Below are 18,486 nucleotides of genomic sequence, written 5' to 3'. Positions count from 1 at the left end.
GGAAACCGGTCTGAAAGGAGGTGAAGACAATTGCTGCTGCTCCAGTTCCCTTTCTTCTTCCTCTACTCCATTGTCCTCATTTAAGTAACGAGGTATAAGTACGCAAGTAATCGAGAATTTCGTTATCAGATTTTGTGTTAGACACACCGGAGATCATCACAGACTGTGATATATTTATGCCAGAAAGTGCAACTGAATCCATTTTTGAATTTCAGCAAAAACAAAGCAATTAAGAAAAGAAAAATTCACACACAAAGGCTCCTGGCTGGCTCACCACTTGTAACGCGGTAAAGGACCAGGGCGCCTGACTGCAGCTTCATAGAAAATGAGCAATCAGAAGTAGTTTTGTCTATGGAGCCTGAGTGTGTGAATAAAACACAGGAAACCAAAATAGAGCTCAAAAGTATATATATTATGTTTGTTATGAGAAATATATAGACAGATGTACAAAAAAATAAAAAAAAATATATGCATATATATATATATATCACAAACAAAAATAATGTTGACAATACAGAACAGCTTATTAGGTTCCAAAAGGAGGTGGGATGAGGTTTAGTCCAGTATGTGATCACTTTAGTTTCATTGACCTGTGACAGGTCATGTGTCAACAGTTCAGTTTAGTCCAAAGGTTCGCAAGTCCTACCGCAATGCAGCGGTGGTCGGGTGGCTCGCCATCCCGCGCTGATCAGGGCTGATCACGGGGAAAAAAAACCTGACCGTTGAGTCGATTGAGAGAGGGTGTAAAGGTGAATGAATCGGCCGGGTTATTGCACGCTGTCAACTGGTATGTAGTCTGTAATTTGTCAATATCTGACAAGAACGCCAACCACAGGCACAACAGCAGCCAGGGGAGCAGGGAACATGCAGCTGATTGACCCGGAACTTATACAGGGTTCATTCCTGCCACAATAAAGGGATTGGCGGAAGTGGGGTCAGACGTTACCGTGGTTACACTGGTGACCAGTGTTGGGCAATTAATTTTATAGTTTGTGACAAAGTGGGTGAGAAGACCATTTGTCTATATTCTTAGTTAACATTCTTGCTTTGATTTAACCATATTTCACATGTAATCTGCAACAGGCAAACATCTACTATCCCGGGTTTGTTTATGTTCTGCACTTTTACAGATTATATAATATAACATCTTGGTTTAAATCAATCCCTACAAGTTTGTTAAGTTAACATGTTCTTTATTTCAACTGTTAATTTGTATTGTTTAGAACTTACCTTATCTACCTGTCTTCCAGAAACAAAAGGAGGAAATGTAGTTTTACTTCCTGCTTTATAGCTTCTGGGTTCATCTGAGGTCACAGGAAGAGACCAAGTGCAGGAGGGGAAGAACTCTTATGATTTAATAAAGTTGATTTTAGAGGGTTCATAAAGAAATAGATTTATTGTTGTAATATGTATTGATTACACCACAGAGTTTATGTTGCCAGTAAAGAGGAGTAGTAGAGGATTGAATATAATCATGTTCATCTTACCTACTGAATGGAATAGCCCAGAGGAGAAATTGTTTGGTTAAGTGGACGATTTAAGCAGAAGAACTCAGGTGTTTCATGAGAAAGGTTCAGGTCAGTGTAGCTGTGTGCAGTTTGACTTTAATTTCCGTTGATTTAAGTTCAGTTATGTTTATTTGAACTGAGTTAATTATAGACTTGAGTTTCTTTTTTATTTCTTTGTAAATATTGTTTGGGTCACAAAATGGTGAATAAATCACTTGCTACACTGGACAGCATCAGTCTCCTGCATTCCTCCGCTTAAGTCAAGTCCTACCACATAGTTACTTATTCAAAAAAGTAACCGAGTTTTGCAAACAACAAAGTTTTTTGCAGCTGTTTTGTTGTAAAGGCTCACCTTCTAGCACATTCACTTCACCAGATGCACCTTGTTTCTTTTCCTCACCTTTGATTGGGTGTGGTGCTTGGCCTTAATTAAATCCTCTGTTTGCGGTTTACAAGCCATTCCCCAAACACATCAGCAACATGAGCAGTTCCCAGTGATTGATCCAGCAACATGTCAATCACCCTCTCAGCCCCCCCCCCAGGTTAGCCGTCACTCTGGTGAAGTTCTGGCTGCTAGCCCTCCTTTCCCTAATTCAACAATATTAGATGCTGCAGTTCCTTCAAGTGGTTTGCCTAGACCAGTTTTTCCGACACCAGATGAGACTCCTTTTAATTTCCTGGCCACGCCACTGCAAGGTCCCCACCAGATTTCATGTGTTCAACCTGCTGTTCCTCTAGATGAAGACCCCGCTCAACCTCTCGTTTGCATTCCAGAACCAAGGCAGCACCCTCCTGTAAAGCAGCAACCAGCTGATGGTTTGCATGCACAAAAACCTTCGGTACCCATTACTGCTAGTTCTAGTCACCCTGTTAGCACTAGAACACATGTGTATAAACTTGAGGGTCCTTCTTTCCCAGACCTTACCAGAGAAGATGAAATCCAGTATAGGCTGTTACGAATGGCCCTTACTAACCTGCTTGACCCTCATGAGACAGAGCATTTCAAATATCATGTCCTTCTTGATCATCTGAAAGTAGACCAAGCTAAACGGTTAGCTATTTCCTTTTCCTATGCTCCTGACCCATACACTCAAGCCATCAAAGCCCTTGATGAGCGTTATGGGCAACCAAGACAGCTAGCATTGAAAGAGCTAAAGAATATACTGGAGCTTCCTCCTATCAGAGCAGGTGATGGTCGGACTCTGGATAACTTTGCTCTTCATGTGCAAGCTTTAGTTGGTTTGCTTAGCACTATGGGTGATCAAGGACGGACAGAACTAAATTGTGGCTCCCATGTCGATCGCCTACTTGAAAAGTTGCCCGCAGAGCATTCCAGTCGCTTCAAATGGCACATTTACAGGGAACAAGGAGATATGACGTATGACTTACCTTTGTTCTCATCCTGGTTGCAAATTGAATGCAAGTGTCAACCAAGAAAGGACAGTCGTGTTTCATCCTTTAACCAGCCACGACCTGCCCATAAGTACACCTCTCCACTCACAACAATATTACATGGGACAAATGCATCCGATCCTGTACAGCAGGGGTGCTCACACTTTTTCCGCATGTGAGCTACTTATAAAATGACCAAGTCAACATGATCTACCCACTACAAAAATCCAAAACATATACTTATTTATAAATATATTGAGGATTCTTTATATCTACAATGTATATACATGCATAACCGCAATATCCAATATTTCACAACACAATTAACAATGTAAATTTTTTGTCATTACCTGAGTTTACTCTGATGACTTGCACTGAATTGAATCAGCCAGGGATGCATAGTCCGGACAGTAGCTGCTGACGGCCAGCCTCAAACACACTTCCAAATGTTCATCAGTCATGGTGGAACGGTACTTGGACTTAATGATGTTCATGTGGGAAAATGATGACTCACATAAATAAGTGGAGCCGAATAATGCAGTCAAAGAGGCAGCACATTTCCTCATGTTGGGGTACTTTACTTCTGTGAGTAAGTTCCAGAACTGTCCATGATCTCTGGACTTCAGCTCAATGTCGGCTTGTAGTGTCAAAATCTCATCTTCCACTCCAGAAGAGTTCAGGTGAAATAGTTTTGCAATTTTTGATGCGAGTGAATCGACATCAGCATCTTCCCGAAAAGGATAGCACATGAAGGTAGCGACTGGCTCGAGCAAAGAAAAGTCTTGAAAGCATTTGTCAAACTCTGACAGACAATTGTCAATCTGCTCTGTGTAGCGTGCACTGTCAAGTTGCAAACAGGCCATCCCCTGCATCTCCAGCTCTGACGCCAGGTTTTGAAAGTTTATCAAATCATGGCGCTGCAGCTTTAAAGAGAGATGTTGCATCTTTCGTTTGAAAGCATTAACTGAGCTGATCATGTTGATCACTGTTTTGTCTTTTCCTTGCAGCTGTAGATTAAGGTCATTCAACATGTTTGTCAGATCGGTTAAAAATGCCAAGTCTAACAGCCACTGACCGTCATTAAGTTGCATGTATTCTGCTTGTCCAGCTACACGGAAAAACTCCTTAATCTCCGGACAGAGCTCTCGAAATCTTTGCAGGAATTTCCCTCGACTAAGCCACCTCACGTCAGTGTGTAGCAACAACTCAGAGTGGTCGCAGTCAGCCTTCTCCAGATGTGCACGAAATAACCGTCTTTGAAGAGATCTGGCGCGAATAGAACAGGCGATCTTCGTTGCAACATTCATGATCTCCTTCATGTTGAGCATTTTAGCGCATAACGCTTGTTGGTGGATTATGCAATGGTAATTTAGGAAGTCCGGGAAAGCATCGTCCTGCCTGCACTTGGCAATAAATCCATTCAAGCGGCCAACCATTGCGGGTGCTCCATCTGTGATAATAGACACCAATTTGTACACTGGGAGCTGGGTTTTCTCGATAAAGTTTTTGAACGACTGATATATGTCCTCTCCTCGCGTCTGTTCTTTCATGGGCAGGACTGTTAATAGCTCTTCTTTTGCAGTGATATCAGTAAACACCATACGAATGAAAATGCACACCTGGGCTGTGTCACTCACGTCCGTAGATTCGTCCAACTGCAGAGAGAAACACTGGCAATCTCCGATGTCCTTCCAAAGTTGCTGGGTTAAATCCTCCGCCATGGCTTCACAGCGCCGTGTAACTGTACTTCTTGACAGCTGGAGAGCTTTGATCGAAGATGTTATTTCTGCCTTATTTTTAAAGTCTCGGAACAATGAGTCAGCTGCTTCAACGAATGCCTCTTTTACCATCTCTCCATCTTGAAAAGACTTCTTGTTTTTAACGATGATGTGACTCACCCGGAACGATGCTTCGGTGGCGGCTTTCGCTTTTGAAGTTTGTTGTGTGAAAAATGACTGCTGTCCGGACAACTGGGATTTTAGTTCCTTCACCTTTTTCTTTCTTAGCTCGCTTTTCGGCGGGAATGTAGTGTCGTATTTTCCGTGAACAGTTCGAAAATGCCGCTCCACATTTCCCTTCTTTGGCATTGCGATGGCAGCCTGGCAGATGAGGCAAACGCACTTCGAAAATGACATCGTGAAAAAAAAGTCTTCCTCCCATTCCGTATGAAAGTGATACATTTTTGTCTTCTTACTTGGTCCAGCTCCCTCACTCATTTTTAACCCTTTCTTAGGTTTAGAAAAAACCGAGAGCTAAAAATTGGAGTTAACTCGCTGACTAGCTTGTCAGTTTTACTACACTTCGCACCGCTGTTTGCACATGCGCAGCGACCTAAGCGTCAGAAAAAAATCCGATGTCATCTGACTGGCTTCCCTGTATCAATCAAGTGACGGGATGGATGATAGGCTGGCATCTATTTTTTTTAATGCCATGCGATCTACCAATACTACCTTTGCGATCGACTGGTCGATCGCGATCGACGTATTGAGCACCCCTGCTGTACAGGCAGCACAACCCATCATAATGACTAAGGCAAGATGTGCATATTGCTGCTCACCTGAACATCACATTAGTAAGTGTCCCGAGTTCATTCAGAAGACAAAGGATGAGAAAATAAACTGGATAAAAGCAAACAAACGGTGTTGGCGTTGTGCTAGGACTCATCAGGCCGCAAAGTGTGACCTGAGGAAAGCATGTGCCACCTGTATGGGACTACATCTACAGATCCTATGTGATGTAAATAAGAGATCTAAAACTGAAACTAATCCTGTAGTGAGGACACTACACTTTGATAGACCTAATGATTGTCCCAGTGTCCTTTTAAAGGTTGTGAAAGTGCTCCTGCGAAATGGCAAAAGAACTCTTGAAACATATGCGGTACTTGATGATGGCTCCCAGCGTACCATTCTTCTAACATCAGCTGCACAGCATCTCAATCTAACTGGGGAAGCAGAGAGATTATCACTTAGAACGGTCCGTCAAGAAGTTGAAACTATTCAAGGTTCTTCCGTAAGTTTCAAAATCTCACCCATCGCACATCCAGAGAAAACATACACAATTAACAATGCCTTCGCTACAAGTCACTTAGCACTTTCAAACCACACCTACCCCGTATCCTCTCTTCAACGGAGATACAAGCATCTTCAAGGTATCCCATTAACCTTTACTAACAAAGCAGCTCCACTACTGCTCATAGGCTCTGATCATACCCACCTTATTACGCTTATTGCACCAGTTAGACATGGACCATTTGGATCTCCTGCAGCAGTCAAAACCCGCTTAGGGTGGACACTCCAAGGTCCAATCACAGACTTCCAACCCCAGAGCAGTTCCACGCATGCCCAATGTTTATTCACATCTTCCAGTTCAGGTTCAGGAGAACCGCTCCAGCACATCCTTGTGTCCGCTGATGGCTCCGAATTCATTCAGCCACTTCATACTCTACCATCAGCAGTACCTATGTCGTCACCGGCAGTGCCACTATCACCAGTTCCACCGCCTGTGGCTGCCATTCCGCCAGTGGTCAGGGCGCTGCCTGCTCCTGCATCACCTGGTCCTGCCTCTGCCAAGCCCCGTACATTGCCCCCAGCACCTGCAAAACTGCCCAACGGTCTGCAGGTCTGGGCCTGCCGCTGCATCCCAGGTGGTTGGCATTTGGACCTGCTTTGCCGCCACCGCTGGCTACATGGTCGGCCCCCTGAACTGTCTAGCCTGCATTGTCGACCTCTAGGTCGACCCCCTGGACCTATAGTAGACCTGTAGCATGTCTGATTCTTCTGCCCCCGCTTTGTGAAAGGAGCATCTCTGATCCTTTGAACATATTTCTCAGTAGAAATATGGGGGCGGCTGTTGTAAAGGCTCACCTTCTAGCACATTCACTTCACCAGATGCACCTTGTTTCTTTTCCTCACCTTTGATTGGGTGTGGTGCTTGGCCTTAATTGCACTCACCTGTCACACATTATATGTCACACAGTATATAAGGACTGCACTCACCTACCCCTCACTCTTTCTTCACTCCCACATGGGGCGGCAGCTGAGGTGAGTTTCTCTTTGAGTCTCCTGAGTTCATGTATCATTTTGAGTTACTTAAATCATACTTTATGTCCTTTTTAGAGAGAGCAGTCCATGTGTGTCTTTCTTTCCTTCCTTCTTTGCCTTATTGATTTGAGTTGAGAATAAAAGGAGAACCCTGAGAATAATTCTGAATTAGATGGCTGCTTTTTCTTATTCTAACCGGATGAGCCCATGATGCTGATTGCTTCAGCCCTGAACCTTCCTTCCTTCAAAACATGTTTACCTAAAAATGCAGCCAAGGCATTTTAAACTATTTCAAACTATTTACAGAACAATCAGCTGTTCTGCATCAAATTATTTGTGCCGCTCCAAAAAATAATTTCTGTCCACTATGAGATGAAGGAGAACAACAGCCTGATACCTGCAGGCCTGACAACAGCAGACGTATCACTGCTGTAACACCTGTAACACTCAGCAGGCGCCTCATTGTTCTGACACACACAACAAAACTGTTGACTACACTACACACTGACTACACACTAACTACACACTAACTACACACTAACTACACAAGATTTGTGCAAAACGTCACAAATCTCTCACATCTCAAAACACCGCCGTCACTCCTTTTTTTTTTTTTTTTTTTTGCCTGTCCCGTTTGGCTCTTTTGCATCAGAATTGTTGTCTAAAGGCAAAGAAAGATGCCCAACGGATTTACTTTACCAAACTGACCATCCCAGCCTTGCCGTAATGGTCCATTTGATTCACCTTTTATTGTTTATTTTATTTTCATTTACTGAATACGGGACAGACTTGACTGGGGGAAAGAAGGGGAGAAAGAAAGAGGGAAAGAGAAACAGCTGAGAAGAGGGACGGGGGAGAAGGGCAAAAAACAACAACCAACAGAATGAGCAGAAAAAAAAAGAAATAAAAAATGCATATATCAATCACCTGGATCACCTGCTGAGAAAGAAAAAAGAAAACAAGCAGAAGAGAACAAGAGTAATGGAATAAACAACATCACAATGATATATGGGAATATGACAGTAAATACTAAATATTAAACATTATTGTGCAGCACATAAGATCAACAGAACACAGTGTGCTTTGACGTAGGAGCCAAAAAGGGTGTAGTTTGTGGGTGTGATCACCCGTGTGTACACCTGTGAGCATGGACGCGCTTGTTTTTAAAAGGTTCCTTCATGTAATAATCTGCTAGAGGGTGTGGGGGGGCACAGCCCCGTCCTCCAGGGCATGAAGCAGGTATGGAGGAGATCAAAACTCCAGACATCCAGAGGCCCCCAGAACACAAGAGACCAAGGAAGACCAACAGAGGGGCAGCTGCGCCACTGTCCCAGAAAGAGCTGAGGAGAGTCCCAGATGAGGGCTCACTCAGCAGCCGCGGAGCAGAAGCCAGGGGGAGTTGCAGTGACGCGCCCGTGAGCTCTGGCGGCAGCCAGCTGTGCCTGAGTGACCGAGCCCCAGGCCGAGAGGCCGGGGGCACCCCACCTCCGAAGTGGCCCGAGCGAGCCCCAGGCTCCAGGCCCCGATAAGCGGCCGCCAAGGAGTGAGCCGGCGTGTACCTGGACGCCCACCCCCGGACACAAAGAACCACCAACGCACCGATGTCTGAGGGAGTCCGCCACTGGCAGGGGAAGTGGTGGTGGGGGGAGATAGGCCTCCAAACCTTGGAGGGCCTGAGATGTCCCCAGAGAGGTGGCGTCTGACACCCAACCTGACATATAGACACAGAAATACAGGCACACACAGATACAAACATCCATTACACAAACATCCATTCCCACCCTCATGCTCACGTGGAGACAGACATAAAGAGACGCTGTACACACGATCACACTCCCCAAGCGTACTCTACAAACCGGGTCTAGGTACCCTTGCCCCTGGAGGGGGGAACTGCACCCAGACCCAGGTGGTGTTACCCTTTTCCCTGCGGTGGGGAGAGGCAGACCGCCCCGACTCCGCAGCAGCAGGGAGGCCCCACACTCCAGACCGCAGTCGGACGGCCAACTCCTCCTTCTAGCCCCCCCGCTCCAGCAGGTCGCAGAGAATGGGGGTGAGAGAAGACTCCAAACCTCCCTCCACCCGCTCATTGTAGTGTTGATGCATGTGTGTTCTAAGGTGCATTTAAAACCCAGGAGGGCATGGAGCTACCTGCCAGAGAGCAGCAGGTAAGCGCATAGTCCCCCTTGATAGCCCTCAATGTCTACGTGTATTTAACCTTGAGAGGTGGGCAACGACGCCAGGGGTGGGGTGTACACCCTGATGGTACTTTGGATTCCGTGTATCGTGCCCACCCCCAAGATCCTATATGTATGTGTAATGAGAGTGTGAGTAATGTGAATGTCTAAGTTGTGGGATAAAATTGAGGCAGAGGCAGCCAGCCGCCGTCACTCCTAAAACGTCCCCCCTCCCTAAACAACTAAATGTCATGTTTTGATTGGTCAACATGGTACATTTTTTGACCAATAGGAAAGGGCGGGGTTTTTTGGTTTTGTTTTTGCTCACAGGCGGAGAGTGATTTCCAGCGTTTTTCTTATAAAACGCAGTTTTTACCGTTTCTTCCCGCAGTAAATATAAACAACAACAGTATTCAGGAAGAAAACCAAACATTGCAGATATTTTATCATAACTCTGGTCACAATTTAAAAACTGGTATAAAGTCCACACTTTTTCCATCAATTCTTCCGTCTGTCCTGCTCAGATCTCCAGTGGTTGTAGTCGTTGTCATTAACGTGGCTTCACTCCACATCAGCCGCTTTGCTCGCTAAAACACCGGTGTGGGCGCATAAGGACGCTGTCATAGCCTGTCAGCGATGTTGATTAGCTGCGTATATACGAATGTGAATCGCGTGATTGGCTGGACTGTGGGATAAGGTGGCATCGTTCTAATCCCATACTGGAGCAGCCAGTCACTGACTGACACTGCCAAACAGAATTATTAATGTATTTACTGTAATTTCAATTCAGGTTAGATTTTTTTTTGTGCACAACGCAGATTTTTTTCTGCGCAGAGACGTGCCAGCAGTGCACAATTGGCCACTGGGAAAAACGGGATTTTGAAATAAAGACTGACTTTGAAAAAAGGTCATTTTGGAATAAAAACGGCTGGAAATAAATAAAATGCCTCAGGAATAATCTCTATTATTGTGAAAAATAATGACCATGAAATAATATTTCACAATAATAAGTAAATTTATATAGCAGAATGTAATATATTTCACAATAATGAGCATTTTTTTGTGTTCCATGATTTCACAATATCATTCTCACATTACATATCTGTGTCTTATTTATTCACATAGTTATTTATTTCATCTTGACCTATTTATTTATTTAATTTTGAACACTTTGGAGTTCCATACTGCGGGGGTTACAGCTGTACAGCTGTGTACCAGGCCTGCGCTTTGTCGGTGCTAATAACAGCTCGATTGCTTGGGAGGCGAGTGGGTCTATCCCACGCTTTGCCCTGAGACTGGGCTGGGCAGACATTTCCGAAATTATCGAAGCACTTTTGCAAAGAGGCTGTATCTTGACAAACCGACCAGATATCTAAGATTAAACCGCTACATTCTCAGCTAAAAAATATTAAAGCGGTATTTGGTGACACACAAACAGGGTTTTTCAAAGTTCAGTTCTGTTCGTTTCCACATGCCGGTTGTTGGTGTGCAGAAACGCCTTTTAAAAACAACGGCCACCAGGCCAAAGCAATGGTTTTGACTCGATCAGTGTTAACCCCGCCCCCTGGGTTTGATGGGTGAGGCTGACAGATAAAATAAATTCATGGTGAGACCTGAAGGAATCAAGTGTGCCAAAATGAATGAATTAAATACACCATTAAATAATTATTTAAATGTGTCAATAATTAATTAATTAAATGTGTCAAAATATTTATTTATTTAATTAATTATTTCCCATTTTAATTAATTATTTTCAATTTCAATTAATTATTGACACATTTAAATAATTATTTAATGGTGTATTTAATTCATTCATTACGGCGGTCCTAGCGTTCTATAATTTCAAGGCTTTGTTAATTTTGTTTGAATAACCACGGTCGCTGCACTCATTCCAAGACAAACCTGAGGCGGAGGTGCAATCCTTTAATTGTGAACACACACCGAAGCTGTGGAGATGGAACATCTCTAATTATCTGTGCGTGTGCTCAGAGTGCGCGCTTCCTCCCCGGCGCTAGGATCCAGAGGACTGACCGCTCTCTCTCTCTCTCTGGCCGTTTGAAGCGTGTAGCAGAGTAGGGCTCGCTTGTTACTTGGTGGATGGGTGGAGGGATGAAAGCTACCCTCCCCGCTGCTCCAGCGCCGACTGTTCTCTGTCCCTGTGCCTAAACAGCGCTACCTCCACCGCCGCAGCCACACAAGCCAGAGAACGCTTTGAGGAGCTGCGTGCACACGCACACGCGCGCTTTCCCGGAGACACCAGCGTCCGCGCGAGTGGTATGATAAGAAGGGAATAGTGTGGACCTCTGTGGGTCCGTCCGCCTGCATCTTGCCTGCTGCGCGGTCACTGAGTGGACGGTGAGGACGGAGAGTCAACAGTTGTTCGTGGGTGCTGTATGCATGTGGACGCGCACATCCCTGCCATGTGGACACTACTGCGGTCGTGCTGTTGCTGGATTTTACCTCTCGTGTTTGCAGCCTTCGTGCTCCGTGGGGCCCACAGTCATCCCGGTAAGTTTCATCCGCACACGTCCAACACGGGCTTTCTGTTCCACACACGACCACAATTATTCACTGAATAATTGTCTGTCTCTGGTCCGTGACCTGTTTGTGTCCCTTCACGCACACTCCTAGCACAGCGTTACAACCCCGCGCTCCGTCTGCTGGAGGAACTCGGTTCACCTGTCCACACCAGCAGAGTGGGCTCGGTTTGGCTTGGATGTGATGATGTGATGGCTTGTTACCTGCCGGCTCACCCTGGAGCGAGACAGTGGGGCTGTGACGCGTTCACACAGCCCCACTGCAGTGAGGCTCTAATCTGTGTGGGGGAGGCAGACCTGATGTCTGTGTTTGGGCTGACACTAGACCCACAGCACCTGATTGTAACACTGCACGCCTGCTTTACAGTGAACGGTGGAAAATGTCCTGCTCTGTCTTTTTATTAGGCCTCTCCAGCTGTTCTATGAGGCAATTTTACCCTCACCTCCAACACCGGACCTAAACCCTTCACTTGTTAGGAAGCAATACTTGTACCACAGATTGTTCTTTGTCTTCTCAAAGGTAGAAGAGGACAAGTGTGTGATCACATTCAGAAATAAAGCCCACAAATCGAATTTGACCTTGACCACGCTGCACTCTTTCAACTGTGGAAGATGCTGCAAATAGACATTCAACACTTTCCGGGCTGTCAGCCCAACAGAAGCTATAGATGTGTAATTACCACCCACTCAGCCACAAAAGGCTCACACGTATTCCACTCGTATGCAGTAATATCTAACAAAGCAACGAGCCTTTGTTGTTTGCAGGCGTTCAGCACCAGAAGGTGTACCTACGTTTGAAAGATGTTGGATAATGGTATATGCCGATACGTACCTGTATCATGGGATGTCAACAAAGGCATTTCCTGTGGCACGCTTGGATGCTGTAGTGTCAAGGAAGGGCCCACAGTGTGCAGGTAACATGACAAAGAAGAAGCCAGCGGCCACATTCAAAGTGCAGCATTTATGCTGTGTTGAGTCACATCCCCGTAATGCTATGGGTGAACACACATTTTTCACATAACCTGCCATGAGAAGAAAACCACTGACCCCATTGGGCCCTTTACCTTACAGTAAACTCTGTTTGGCTCCCAGACCCCCACCCTGAGGAGCCAGGCTGATGTAGAAGTCCTGTGGCCGTCTGTGGATATGACACGTTTTCAGAGCTGCTAGTTAAAAAAGAATAGACTGAAATAGCCTTTTATTATCATTGTACGTGTACAGTGAAATTGTGGGTGCTCATGCACATTATTAGACAGCAGCAAATGACAAGCAGGAGAAATATAGTAGAAATAGTAGAAAAGCACACAATTGAGAACAAAATAGTTGCAAAGTGCTCAGACGTAGTGCAAAGAAAAGAGTCCATGTGTGAGTTGCCCGAGTGATGAGGTTTACTGAGACTATGGCTCAGATTGGTAAGGTGTGTGGGAGTGTCAGTGGTAGACAGTATTAGCCTACTTTCAAGCTCAACTACATTAGCTCTGATGTGTCAGATATCACAAAACACACTCACGGGAGAGTTTCTGGGACTGCTGTACTGAGCAGTAGCGTGCCTTTGCTCGAACAAACCGTACCAGTGCTAGTGACACTTTGGGAGCGACTGACGGATTTTCAGACGTAGAAAGTTAAAGTTTATCTCAGACGCTCATGTCAATCACAATCTGATCACAGATCCGGAGAAAAGCAGAGTGCAGGGAGAGTGAGAGGGACCCACTGACCCACTGGTGGAGAACGTATACTTGGACTCCTTGAAAACACAAAGATTCAGTTTCTGCTCAGAGGAAATACTGAAGCTAAAAAAAGAAAGTCTCAGGGTGTGTGACATCTGGCCAGGAAACGTATTTATCCGACAAAAGTCAAAATTAGCTGCGTGATGCTTTGTCTTCTCAAACATAATAACTGGTCCTGCAATCACAAACCGTCTCCTTTTTGTGGATCTAAGGATGGAGCGTGTGAAAATGTGCACAGTGCTAATATGTTTCTGTCTGTTCTCTGTCTCTGCTTGACCGGCTCTCGACTCAGACCCATGCAGCTGTCATGATAGTGAGCCCAAGGTGGCGGCTCGCTGTCGAATGGCTGACAGACGCAGTAGAAACAGAGACGAGCTGCTGTCCTGCTGGGTATCGGCATTGACAGCCTCTGGCTTGCTTACTTTCCCATTAGCTGTACGGAGAAACATGCAAACGTGGATCACGCCAGTGTCTGTGAAATCAGCCGAAACCCCACAGAGCAGCAAATGATCTAAACATGAGAAACACAGCGAGCTTCTCCTCAGAGTTCTGTGCAAATACATCCAGGAGTTCAAATAGGAAAGTGCAAACAAATTCAAAATTCTTCAACATCCTGGTTGTAATACAGTCCTGTCACAGACAGATCACTCTGTCACGCCTTATAGTGGGCGTGGCTGTGGCTCAGGAACGAGAGCTTTGAAGGTTGCTGGTTCGATCCCTGGCTGCTTCACACTGGATGGGCGTGATACTCGCTGCAAGTATCACGCCCATCCAGTGTGAATGTGTGAGAATGTTGGATAGAAAGAACTTGTCCCGTGTCCGTTCACTAGTTCTTACAATGCTCGTCCAGTGTGTAGCGGCACCGTCAGAAGCACGCGTACTTTGTGCTGTTATGTCTGCAAAACTGACCTGAGTGCTGTCAGTGCCCCCTCGCCCTCATAGTGGGCTGTTTGTAGCCACAAACATGTGCTCGCTGTGCTTCTCTGTTGGTTGGGGTGTTGAGAGCAGTGGCTGTCACTGCAGGGTGTCTGCTTGCTGACACGGGGCATCACGTTTGCTTTCCCATCTGTGGTGTGCACTGTCACACCCCGTCACGGTGCCACCCGTCAGCCCCGGGTTAACCAAACACACAGAGGTCGGTTGGTCCTTTAGCCTGATGCATTCTCTGCAAGCTGACAGGGAGAAACACAAGAGTCACTGTCATCTGTAAAGCTAGCACACCTTTCCCACAAGCACCACCCCCTGCTCCTCCATCTATCTCCATCTCGTTCCTCTCTAACTCTCCGTTCATCTGTCACAGTGGATATGCTCACAACGTCTTAAACACCAAAAAGACCAAGGAGATCATTGTAGATTTCCGGAAGAGGGGCCATAACAACCATCTGCCTCTCTTCATTGGCAGTGAGGCGGTGGAGAGGGTGAGCAGTTTTAAATTCTTGGGGGTAACTGTGACCGAGGACCTGTCCTGGGGCAACCATATCACCTCAGTTGTACGGAAGGCCCAACAGCGCCTCTACTACCTGAGGAGACTGCGGAGCGCACACATTCCCAGATCTCTGATGTTGAACTTCTACAACTGTGCCATCAGCAGCGTTCTGACGTATGGATTTCTAGTGTGGTTCCCCAGCTGCACCAAGGCCGATCAGCAAGCACTCCAGCGGGTGGTGAAAGAAGCTGGCAGAATTATTGGAACAAGTCTGCCAGAGATCAGTAATATCTTCCCCACTCGCTGTCTGAGGAGGGTGCACAGTATCCTGCGGGACCAACATCACCCTGCGCGCCACCTTTTCCATCTGCTGCCCTCAGGGAGAAGGTACAGGTCTATACAGGCCAGAACATCCAGACTGGCCAACAGCCTGTATCCACAGGCTGTGAGGCTCCTGAACTCTCTGCCCCCCTCTCACGGACAATAACCATATCCAACTTCTTAATAGCAATGAACTGGTCTGCATTGGTGCATCATATCTTTATTCTCTTCCCCCTCCTGCCCCCCCCCCTTTCTTAAATAGATAACTATCATATCTGATATCATATCTCACAGTACAATAATATTGAATGGGTTGCATTGTTGTATTTTGTCATGTTTCTCAGGTCTTTGTCTGAATTTCTACGAACATTATTGCTAAGGATTGTCTTATTGCTTTGGAGTCACACTGGGTTAAATATGTACACTTGGGTTTTAAGGGGTATTTATTATTTTCTTCTTTTTTTTGGGGTTGTATGGAAGCCCCAAACGCAATTTCATTGTTCTTGACAATGACAATAAATAAATAAATAAATACTAAAATACAGGGGCCAGGCTCATAACTGTAGGCAGGCCTGCGTGTCACAAGCCTCGTAGTCACAGTAATGCAGGAAGACGGCTGACATTTAGGATGGGGCTGGATATGCTCCGTGGCCTTGGGTTTCTAACATTATCATCATCATCATCTTGGTGCTCACTGAGCTGTTATCTGTCCTCTGCTGTGGCCGGAGTGGGGAACGCACACCGGCTCACAGGTCACTTTATCATCAGCACGGCACCCCTGCTCTCCTTAATAGACTGATTAAAAGATACTGCTCTGTGTGTGTGTGTGTGTGTGTGTGTGCGCGCGCAGGGGTGGTGTCAGGCAGTTGGTAGATGTGGTTTTGTCATGAGGAGGTAGCAACAGGAGAGGCATCGGGAGCCAGATTAATGAGGACAGAAGAAGAAGCATCCTCTTTAAATCACTATTGATTTTTAGCAGGAAAGTGTGCTGCTCGCTGCACACAGGGGGACTACAGATAAATAGTTCTGATAATGATAACAATAGCAATAATGATATTAAGCGCAGAGGCACTAATGATATCTGTAGAATGTGGTGAGGGAGGCCAAGTGTGCAGCATCATTTATTCTGCTGTGAGCCTGCTCGGCTGAGCGTGCCACTGCAGAGTCCACTTGTTCAGGCTGTTCTTCTGATTGCTACGTGAGTAAGGACTGGAAGGACAGAGCAGTCCTGCTGGCTCCAAAAGGATCTCCATTCTTTTCCTCCTGTACAGTTTTAGCTCTACGTCAGGTTATTTGGAGGGGCTGTGCTGCCCAGTATATTTTCCAGAGGAAGCTCCATCCAGCCCGTAGCAGCTATTTCCACCTGCAGTGTAGCCCTCCATCTCTGCTGCTTTCGTTCTGCTTTGCTAGGTCTCGTTTGCTGGCGGCAGGAGCCATATGTTCTCCTTGCCCATGCTGTTATCACCATAATGTTTCTGAAGCAGATATTTTTCAGACTTTATCGTTAGTGTGACTTTTTTTCTCAGATAAATCACACGATAAATTTTTTCTGGAACAATTTGCAAAAAACATCTGATGTAGAAAATATGAGACAGTTAAAACACAGATGCAAATAAATGTTAAATTCATTTTTGAAATTTCATCACAAAGTTCACTCGTGAAAAATGGCCTGATCCAAGTCAGCTTTGTGACGCGATGATGGATGAAACATTAACCAAGGTAACCGGTAGTGTTATGAGCCACTGTGACATCACAACGTGCTCAGCTTGTACCAGCGTTGAGCGTGCACCGTACATGCTACAGTACAGCTGTCATCACACAGACAAAACTCAGCTTTTGTCCCTGTTTGGAATCTAGTCTCATTTATTATTGAAATGCTGATTAAAAAGCAGCATGGCCGTACACCTGCACTTTCAAAAATCAGTCAAAAATTGAGAACCAGCCCTTAGTGTGGCAGAAAGCAGCACATTCCTCCTCTACCCTTCTTTGCCACTGTGGTACCATTGCCTCTACCTCTGTCATACTATATCATTGCATACTGTCCAAAGTTTGACGTTATACCCCGCATGCTGATACCATACCAATGTCATGCCATGGGCACATCATGCATTACTGTGAGATCAGGGTGCAAAGAAACTAAAAAGATTTCCCTCTAACACAAGAATGAAACATCATCATTATTTCAGCTCTGCGCTCCTGAAAACTGAAAAAGCTGCCAAAGAACAGCCAGTTTGTTTGACTGAGAGAAGTTAGAGTGAATTTCCATCCAATACAGTGGTCCCGCCTTTATCGCGGGAGTTACCTTCTAAAAATAACCCGCAATAGGTGAAATCCGCAAAGTAGCCAACTTTATTTTTTACAATTATTATAAATGTTTTAAGGCTGTAAAACCCCTCACTACACACTTTTCTCAGACAGGCATGAACATTTTCACACTTTTCTCTCTTGTGTAAACACTCTCAAAGTTCAAACCGTCATAAATAAGTTCAGTATTATAGAACGAAACCAAACCCTGTTTTCAGGTCCAGAACATGGGAATAGAGCAGCTGCGAGAGAATTCAACATTAATGAATCAATGGTACAGAAGTAGATGATGCAAGAAGAATGAGTTGTGTAACGTTTGACTTACAGTGGTTTGCAAAAGTATTCGGCCCCTTGAACTTTCCCACATTCTGTCACATTACAGCCACAAACATGAATCAATGTTATTGGAATTCCAGGTGAAAGACCAACACAAAGTGGTGCACACGTGAGAAGTGGAACGAAAATCAGACATGATTCCAAACATTTTTTACAAATAAATAACTGCAAAGTGGGGTGTGCGTAATTATTCAGCCCCTGAGTCAATACTTTGTAGAACCACCTTTTGCTGCAGTTCCAGCTGCCAGTCTTTTAGGGTTTGTCTCTACCAGCTTTGCACATCTACAGACTGAAATCTTTGCCCATTCTTCTTTGAAACAGCTCCAGCTCAGTCAGATTAGATGGGCAGCGTTTGTGAACAGCAGTTTTCAGATCTTGCCACAGATTCTGGATTGGATTTAGATCTGGACTTTGACTGGGCCAGTCTAACACATGGATATGTTTGGTTGTAAACCATCCCATTGTTGCCCTGGCTTTATGTTCAGGGTCGTTGATGCTGGAAGGTGAACCTCCGCCCCAGTCTCAAGTCTTTTGCAGACTCCAAGAGGTTTTCTTCCAAGACTGCCCTGTATTTGGCTCCATCCATCTTCCCATCAACTCTGACCAGCTTCCCTGTCCCTGCTGAAGAGAAGCACCCCCAGAGCATGATGCTGCCACCACCATATCTGACAGTGGGGATGGTGTGTTCAGAGTGATGTGCAGTGTTAGTTTTCCACACATA

General features: G+C 45.4%; 2 protein-coding genes across 3 annotated transcripts in view; one reads left to right on the top strand and one right to left on the bottom strand.

Moving 5' to 3' along the window:
• Positions 1 to 3,256: 3,256 nt before the first annotated feature.
• LOC145428803 (general transcription factor II-I repeat domain-containing protein 2-like) lies at positions 3,257 to 4,621 on the bottom strand. Its single transcript, XM_080301521.1, has one exon. It carries the CDS (start codon positions 4,619 to 4,621, stop codon positions 3,257 to 3,259), a length of 1,365 nt encoding a protein of 454 aa, XP_080157647.1.
• Positions 4,622 to 11,117: 6,496 nt separating this feature from the next.
• LOC113023072 (receptor-type tyrosine-protein phosphatase gamma-like) overlaps positions 11,118 to 18,486 on the top strand; it is a 358,096-nt gene continuing 350,727 nt past the window's right edge. The window contains exon 1 of one of the 2 annotated variants that reach the window (XM_080301450.1): positions 11,118 to 11,622. In XM_080301450.1, the coding sequence (XP_080157576.1) occupies positions 11,508 to 11,622 (115 nt within the window). In that variant the 5' untranslated portion in view covers positions 11,118 to 11,507. The remainder of the gene's footprint in view (positions 11,623 to 18,486) is intronic. The other variant, XM_080301449.1, reaches the window with a different exon arrangement.

This window comes from Astatotilapia calliptera, chromosome 5 (assembly GCF_964374335.1).
Source record: "Astatotilapia calliptera chromosome 5, fAstCal68.1, whole genome shotgun sequence".
NCBI classification, from domain to species: Eukaryota; Metazoa; Chordata; class Actinopteri; order Cichliformes; family Cichlidae; genus Astatotilapia; species Astatotilapia calliptera.
Note: the sequence above shows the minus strand (reverse complement) of the source record. Positions and strands in the feature narration are given on the sequence as shown.